The sequence below is a fragment of the Hoplias malabaricus genome, chromosome 3 (assembly GCF_029633855.1).
Source record: "Hoplias malabaricus isolate fHopMal1 chromosome 3, fHopMal1.hap1, whole genome shotgun sequence".
In the NCBI taxonomy this organism is placed as follows: Eukaryota; Metazoa; Chordata; class Actinopteri; order Characiformes; family Erythrinidae; genus Hoplias; species Hoplias malabaricus.
The window spans coordinates 36,680,706-36,688,933 of NC_089802.1; the positions used below are offsets into that span (position 1 = coordinate 36,680,706).

Sequence of the window (8,228 nt, forward strand, 5' to 3'; positions counted from 1 at the left end):
GTGAGTGAAGGTTGTTTACGGAGTGTTGATCAGTGAGGAAGTAAGTGTTGTTTAGTGAGTGTTGATCAGTCAGTGAGGGAGTGTGGTTCAGTGAGTGAGTGAGTGTGGTTCAGTGAGTGAGGGAGTGTTTTTCAGTGAGTGAGTGTGTGTTGTTTAGTGAGTGAGTGTTGTTCAATGAGTGAGAGTGTGCCGATCAGTCAGTGAGCGTTGATTAGTGAGTGAGTGTCGATCAGTGAGTGAGTGTGTGTTGATCAGTGAGTGAGTGTGTGAGTGAGTTATGTTCAGTGAGTGAGTGAAGGTTGTTTACTGAATGTTGATTTGTGAGTAAGTGTTGATCAGTCAGTGAGGGAGTGTTTTTCAGTGAGTGAGTGTGTGTTGTTCAGTGAGTGAGTGTGTGTTGTTCAATGAGTGAGAGTGTGCCGATCAGTGAGTGAGTGTTGATTAGTGAGCGAGTGTCGATCAGTGAGTGAGTGTGTGTTAATCAGTGAGGGAGTAAGTGTTGTTTAGTGAGTGTTGATCAGTCATTGAGGGAGTGTTGTTCAGTGAGTGAGTAAGTGTTGTTTAGTGAGTGTTGATCAATCAGTGAGGGAGTGTTGTTCAGTGAGTGAGTGAAGGTTGTTTACTGAGTGTTGATCAGTGAGGGAGTAAGTGTTGTTTAGTGAGTGTTGATCAGTCAGTGAGGGAGTGTTGTTCAGTGAGTGAGTAAGTGCTGTTTAGTGAGTGTTGATCAGTCAGTGAGGGAGTGTGGTTCAGTGAGTGAGTGTTGATCAGTCAGTGAGGGAGTGTGGTTCAGTGAGTGAGTGTTGATCAGTCAGTGAGGGAGTGTGGTTCAGTGAGTGAGTAAGTGTTGTTCAGTGAGTGAGTGTTGATCAGTCAGTGAGTGAGTGTGGTTCAGTGAGTGAGGGAGTGTGGTTCAGTGAGTGAGGGAGTGTGGTTCAGTGAGTGAGGGAGTGTGGTTCAGTCAGTGAGGGAGTGTTGATCAGTCAGTGAGGGAGTGTTGATCAGTCAGTGAGGGAGTGTTGATCAGTCAGTGAGTGAGTGTTGATCAGTCAGTGAGGGAGTGTTGATCAGTGAGTGAGTAAGTGTTGTTTAGTGAGTGTTGATTAGTCAGTGAGGGAGTGTTGATCAGTCAGTGAGGGAGTGTTGATCAGTGAGTGAGTGAGTGTTGATCAGTCAGTGAGGAAGTGTTGTTCAGTGAGTGAGAGAGGGTTGTTTACTGAATGTTGAGCAGTCAGTGAGTAAGTGTATTGTTCAGTGAGTGTGAGTGAGGTGGTGAATGTGTGAAGGACCTTCTGTAGTTGTCTGAGTCCGTCCTCTGTTTTGACACAGGCCTGTTCCACGTTGAAGTCGATTCGGTCGAGAACAGTTCCCTGATCAAACAAACACCAGCATTACACAAACATCCTTCTCAGAACCGCCTCGTCCCACTGTCCCCCATCTCTCAATCTGTCCCTCACTAGCCCCCGTCTCTCACCCTGTCCCCCACTGTCCCTTCACTGGCCCCCCTTCTCTCACCCTGTCCCTCACTGGCTCCCATCTCTAACCCTGTCCCTCACTGGCCCCCGTCTCTCACCCTGTCCCCCACAGTCCCTTCACTGGCCCCCCTTCTCTCACCCTGTCCCCCACAGTCCCTTCACTGGCCCCCCTTCTCTCACCCTGTCCCCCACTGGCTCCCGTCTCTAACCCTGTCCCTCACTGGCCCTGGTCTCTCACTCTGTCCCTCACTGGCTCCGTCTCTCTCTCTCTCTCTGTCCCTCACTGGCTCCCGTCTCTCACCCTGTCCCTTACTGGCCCCGGTCTCTAACTCTGTCCCTCAGTGGCTCCGTCTCTCTCTCTCTCTGTCACTCACTTGCTGCCGTCTCTCACCCTGTCCCTCACGTGCCCCTGTCTCTCACCCTGTCCCCCACTGTCCCTTCACTGACCCCAATCTCTCACCCTGTCTCCCACTGTCCCTTCACTGACCCCCATCTCTCACCCTGTCTCCCACTGTCCCTTCACTGACCCCCATCTCTCACCCTGTCCCCCACGGTCCCTCACTGGCTCCCGTCTCTCACCCTGTCCCTCACAGGCCCCAGTTTCTCACCCTGTCCCCCACAGTCCCTTCACTGGCCCCCGTCTTTCACCCTGTCCCTCACTTGCCCCTGTCTCTCACCCTGTCCCCCACTGTCCCTTCACTGGCTCCCGTCTCTCACCCTGTCCTCCACGGTCCCTCACTGGCTCCCATCTCTCACCCTGTCCCTTACTGGCCCCGGTCTCTCACTCTGTCCCTCACTGGCCCCGGTCTCTCACTCTGTCCCTCACTGGCCCCGGTCTCTCACTCTGTCCCACAATGGCTCCCGTCTCTCACCCTGTCCCTCACTGGCTCCCGTCTCTCACCCTGTCCCTCACTGGCTCCTGTCTCTCACCCTGTCCCTCAATGGCCCCCGTCTCTCACCCTGTCCCTCAATGGCCCCCATCTCTCACTCGCTCCTGTCTCTTACTCTGTCCCTCACTGGCTCCCATCTCTCACCCTGTCCCTTACTGTCCCTCACTGGCCCCCGTCTCTCAGTCTGTCCCTCACTGTCCCCTTACTAGGTGCCATCTCTCACTGGCCCCAGTCTCTCACTCTGTCCCCCACTGTCCCTTCACTGGCCCCTGTCTCTAACCTTTCCCCCACTGTCCTCCGTCTCTCACCCTGTCTCAGTCTCTCACCCTGTTCCCCTCTACTGTCTCTCTCTTTGTCTCCCTACGGACTTTCTCTGTATCTCTCTACTGCCCTCACCCCTCTTCTGTGTATTTTTCCTCCTTCTCCCTTTCTGCTGCTCTCTGTCTTTCTCTCTCACCTGCTCTACGACCATTCCCCCTAGGTCTCTGAAGATCTCGTTGAGGTCGGAGATGGACTGAACAATCTGTCGAATCTCTCTCTCTCTCTCCTCCACCATCACAGAGTTCTGCTCGACCAGAGCCAGCTGATCATCCGTAAAGCCCTGAGAGAGAGAGAGAGGGAAAGAAAACAATTTTTACTTAATGACCTCACCATTTGATGTGAAATTATTAAAGGCCACCCCCTAACCCCAACCTGAACACTCACAAACACACACACAAGCATCCACCAGAGTTCACATCTCTCTCTCTCTCTCTCTCTCTCTCTCTCTCTCTCACCCTCTCTCACCCTCTCTCACCCTCTCATACAGAGCAATGTCCTCGTCCTCCTCCATCAAAGGCCCAGAGTCGAAGAAGTGCCTGGATCGTTCTTCACGGTTCTTCATTCCTGATCCACATTTACATTACAATTAAATTATAATTTCATATCATAATGTATAAACTCTTTAAATCATTTGTGGAAAGATGAGATTAAACTAGTTTCACTTCACGTGTGTGTATATATGTACGTTTGAGATAACTGCTCTCTCTGTGTGTGTGTGGGTATATATATATATGTGTGTACGTTTGAAATAGCTGCTCTGTGTGTGTATATGTACGTTTGAGATAGCTGTTCTGTGTTTGTGTGTGTGTGTGTGTATGTACATTTGAAATAGCTGCTCTGTGTGTGTATATGTACGTTTGAGATAGCTGGTCTGTGTGTGTGTTTATATATATATATATGTATGTTTGAGATAGCTGCTCTGTGTGTGTATATATATGTACGTTTGAGATAGCTGCTCTGTGTGTGTGTGTGTGTGTATGTACTTTGAGATAGCTGCTCTCTGTGTGTGTGTACGTTTGAGATAACTGCTCTGTGTGTGTGTGTGTGTGCACGTTTGAGATAGCGGCTCTGTGTGTGTGTGTGCACGTTTGAGATAGCTGCTCTGTGTGTGTGTGTCTGTGTGTGTGTGTGTGTATGTACTTTTGAGATAGCTGCTCTGTGTGTGTATATGTACGTTTGAGATAGCTGCTCTGTGTGTGTGTGTGTGTATAGATGTACGTTTGAAATAGCTGCTCTGTGTGTGTGTGTGTGTGTGTGTGTGTATATATATATATATATATATATGTACGTTTGAGATAGCGGCTCTGTGTGTGTGTGTGTGTGCACGTTTGAGATAGCTGCTCTGTGTGTGTGTATGTTTGAGATAGCAGCTCTGCGTGTGTGCGTGTGTGTATGTACGTTTGAGATAGCTGCTCTGTGTGTGTGTATATATATATGTACGTTTGAGATAGCTGCTCTGTGTGTGTGTGTGTGTGTGTGTGTGTGTATATATGTACATTTGAAATAGCTGCTCTCTGTGTGTGTGTGTGTGTATGTACGTTTGAGATAGCTGCTCTGTGTGTGTGTGTGTGTGTATGTACGTTTGAGATAGCTGCTCTGTGTGTGTGTGTATGTACTTTTGAGATAGCTGCTCTATGTGTGTGTGTGTGTGTATATATATGTACGTTTGAGATAGCTGCTCTGTGTGTGTGTGTATGTTTGTTTGAGATAGCTGTTGTGTGTGTGTATGTTTGAGATAGCTGCTCTGTGTGTGTGTGTATGTTTGAGATGGCTGCTCTGTGTGTGTGTGTGTATGTTTGAGATAGCTGTTCTGTGTGTGTGTGTATGTTTGAGATAGCTGTTCTGTGTGTGTGTGTGTGTATGTCTGTGTGTGTGTGTGCACATTTGAGATAGCTGCTCTGTGTGTGTGTGTGTACGTTTGAGATAGCTGCTCTGTGTGTGTGTGTGTCTGTATATAAATGTACGTTTGAGATAGCTGCTCTGTGTGTGTGTGTGTGTATATATGTACGTTTGAGATAGCTGCTGTGTGTGTGTGTGTGTATATATGTACGTTTGAAATAGCTGCTCTGTGTGTGTGTGTGTGTGTGTATATGTACGGTTGAAATAGCTGCTCTGTGTGTGTGTGTGTATATATTTACGTTTGAAATAGCTGCTCTGTGTGTGTGTGTGTCTATGTACGTTTGAAATAGCTGCTCTGTGTGTGTGTGTGTATATGTACGTTTGAAATAGCTGCTCTGTGTGTGAGTGTGTATATGTACGTTTGAAATAGCTGCTCTGTGTGTGTGTGTGTATATGTACGTTTGAAATAGCTGCTCTGTGTGTGTGTGTGTGTATATGTACGTTTGAAATAGCTGCTCTGTGTGTGTGTGTGTGTGTATATGTACGTTTGAAATAGCTGCTCTGTGTGTGTGTGTGTGTATATGTACGTTTGAAATAGCTGCTCTGTGTGTGTGTGTGTACGTTTGAGATAGCTGCTCTCTGTGTGTGTGTATATATGTACGTTTGAGATAGCTGCTGTGTGTGTGTGTGTGTGTGTGTATGTACGTTTGAGGTAGCTGCTGTGTGTGTGTGTGTGTGTATAGATGTACGTTTGAAATAGCTGCTCTGTGTGTGTATATATGTACGTTTGAAATAGCTGATCTGTGTGTGTGTGTCTGTATATATATGTACGTTTGAGATAGCTGATCTGTGTGTGTGTGTGTGTATATGTAGGTTTGAGATAGCTGCTCTGTGTGTGTGTATAGATGTACATTTGAAATAGCTGCTCTGTGTGTGTATATATGTACGTTTGAAATAGCTGATCTGTGTGTGTGTGTGTGTATATGTAGGTTTGAGATAGCTGCTCTGTGTGTGTGTATAGATGTACATTTGAAATAGCTGCTCTCTGTGTATGTGTGTGTGTGTACGTTTGAGATAGCTGCTCCGTGTGTGTGTGTGTGTGTGTGTGTATATATATATATATGTACGTTTGAGATAGCTGCTCCGTGTGTGTATATGTACGTTTGAGATAGCTGCTCTGTGTGGTTGTGTGTGTGTGTGTGTGTGTGTGTGTACATTTGAAATAGCTGCTCTGTGTGTGTATATGTACGTTTGAGATAGCTGCTCTGTCTGTGTATATATATGTACGTTTGAGATAGCTGCTCTGTGTGTGTATATATATGTACGTTTGAGATAGCTGCTCTGTGTGTGTATATATATGAACGTTTGAGATAGCTGCTCTGTGTGTGTATGTACGTTTGAGATAGCTGCTGTGTGTGTGTGTGTATGTATGTTTGAGATAGCTGTTGTGTGTGTGTGTGTATGTATGTTTGAGATAGCTGTTGTGTGTGTATGTTTGAGATAGCTGCTCTGTGTGTGTGTGTATGTACATTTAAGATAGCTGCTCTGTGTTGTATGTGTGTGTGTGTATGTACGTTTGAGATAGCTGCTCTGTGTTGTATGTGTGTGTGTATGTATGTGTACGTTTGAGATAGCTGCTCTGTATGGTTGTGTGTGTATATATATATGTACGTTTGAGATAGCTGCTCTGTGTGTGTATATGTACGTTTGAGATAGCTGCTCTGTGTGTGTGTGTGTATGTATGTACGTTTGAGATAGCTGCTCTGTGTGTGTGTGTGTATAGATGTACATTTGAAATAGCTGCTCTGTGTGTGTGTCTGTATATATATGTACGTTTGAGATAGCTGCTCTGTGTGGTTGTGTGTGTGTGTGTGTATATATATATATGTACGTTTGAGATAGCTGCTCTGTGTGTGTATATGTACGTTTGAGATAGCTGCTCTGTGTGTGTATATGTACGTTTGAGATAGCTGCTCTGTGTGTGTATATGTACGTTTGAGATAGCTGCTCTGTGTGGTTGTGTGTGTGTACGTTTGAGATAGCAGCCCTGTGTGTGTGTGTGTATGTACATTTGAAATAGCTGCTCTGTGTGTGTGTGTGTATATGTACGTTTGAGATAGCTGCTCTATGTGTGTATATATATGTACGTTTGAGATAGCTGCTCTGTGTGTGTATATATATGTACGTTTGAGATAGCTCCTCTGTGTGTGTGTGTATATGTACGTTTGAAATAGCTGCTCTGTGTGGTTGTATGTGTGTGTGTGTACATTTGAAATAGCTGCTCTGTGTGTGTGTGTGTGTGTGTATGTACATTTGAGATAGCTGCTCTGTGTTGTATGTGTGTGTGTATGTATGTGTACGTTTGAGATAGCTGCTCTGTGTGGTTGTGTGTGTGTGTATATATTTATGTACGTTAGAGATAGCTGCTCTGTGTGTGTATATGTACGTTTGAGATAGCTGCTCTGTGTGGTTGTGTGTGTGTACTTTCGAGATAGCTGCTCTGTGTGTGTGTGTATGTACATTTGAAATAGCTGCTCTGTGTGTGTGTATATGTACGTTTGAGATAGCTGCTCTGTGTGTGTATATATGTACGTTTGAGATAGCTGCTCTGTGTGTGTGTGTGTATGTATGTACGTTTGAGATAGCTGCTCTGTGTGTGTGTGTGTATAGATGTACATTTGAAATAGCTGCTGTGTGTGTGTGTGTGTGTGTGTATGTACGTTTGAGGTAGCTGCTGTGTGTGTGTGTGTGTGTATAGATGTACGTTTGAAATAGCTGCTCTGTGTGTGTATATATGTACGTTTGAAATAGCTGATCTGTGTGTGTGTGTCTGTATATATATGTACGTTTGAGATAGCTGCTCTGTGTGTGTGTGTGTGTATATGTAGGTTTGAGATAGCTGCTCTGTGTGTGTGTATAGATGTACATTTGAAATAGCTGCTCTCTGTGTATGTGTGTGTGTGTGTGTGTGTGTACGTTTGAGATAGCTGCTCCGTGTGTGTGTGTGTGTGTGTGTGTGTATATATATATATATGTACGTTTGAGATAGCTGCTCCGTGTGTGTATATGTACGTTTGAGATAGCTGCTCTGTGTGGTTGTGTGTGTGTGTGTGTGTGTGTACATTTGAAATAGCTGCTCTGTGTGTGTATATGTACGTTTGAGATAGCTGCTCTGTGTGTGTATATATATGTACGTTTGAGATAGCTGCTCTGTGTGTGTATATATATGTACGTTTGAGATATCTGCTCTGTGTGTGTATATATATGAACGTTTGAGATAGCTGCTCTGTGTGTGTATGTACGTTTGAGATAGCTGCTGTGTGTGTGTGTGTATGTATGTTTGAGATAGCTGTTGTGTGTGTGTGTGTATGTATGTTTGAGATAGCTGCTCTGTGTGTGTGTGTATGTACATTTAAGATAGCTGCTCTGTGTTGTATGTGTGTGTGTGTATGTACGTTTGAGATAGCTGCTCTGTGTTGTATGTGTGTGTGTATGTATGTGTACGTTTGAGATAGCTGCTCTGTATGGTTGTGTGTGTATATATATATGTACGTTTGAGATAGCTGCGCTGTGTGTGTATATGTACGTTTGAGATAGCTGCTCTGTGTGTGTGTGTGTGTATGTATGTACGTTTGAGATAGCTGCTCTGTGTGTGTGTGTGTATAGATGTACATTTGAAATAGCTGCTCTGTGTGTGTGTCTG

General features: G+C 45.4%; 1 protein-coding gene across 5 annotated transcripts in view; it reads right to left on the bottom strand.

Moving 5' to 3' along the window:
* Nucleotides 1-8,228, bottom strand: part of stx16 (syntaxin 16) — a 46,322-nt gene that overhangs the window by 6,802 nt on the left and 31,292 nt on the right. For all 5 annotated transcript variants that reach the window (XM_066665050.1, XM_066665051.1, XM_066665053.1 and 2 more), the window contains 3 exons: nucleotides 3,162-3,250; nucleotides 2,823-2,966; nucleotides 1,290-1,370 (listed from right to left, as the gene is read on the bottom strand). In XM_066665050.1, coding sequence (XP_066521147.1) covers nucleotides 1,290-1,370; nucleotides 2,823-2,966; nucleotides 3,162-3,250 — 314 coding nt within the window. The remainder of the gene's footprint in view (nucleotides 1-1,289; nucleotides 1,371-2,822; nucleotides 2,967-3,161; nucleotides 3,251-8,228) is intronic.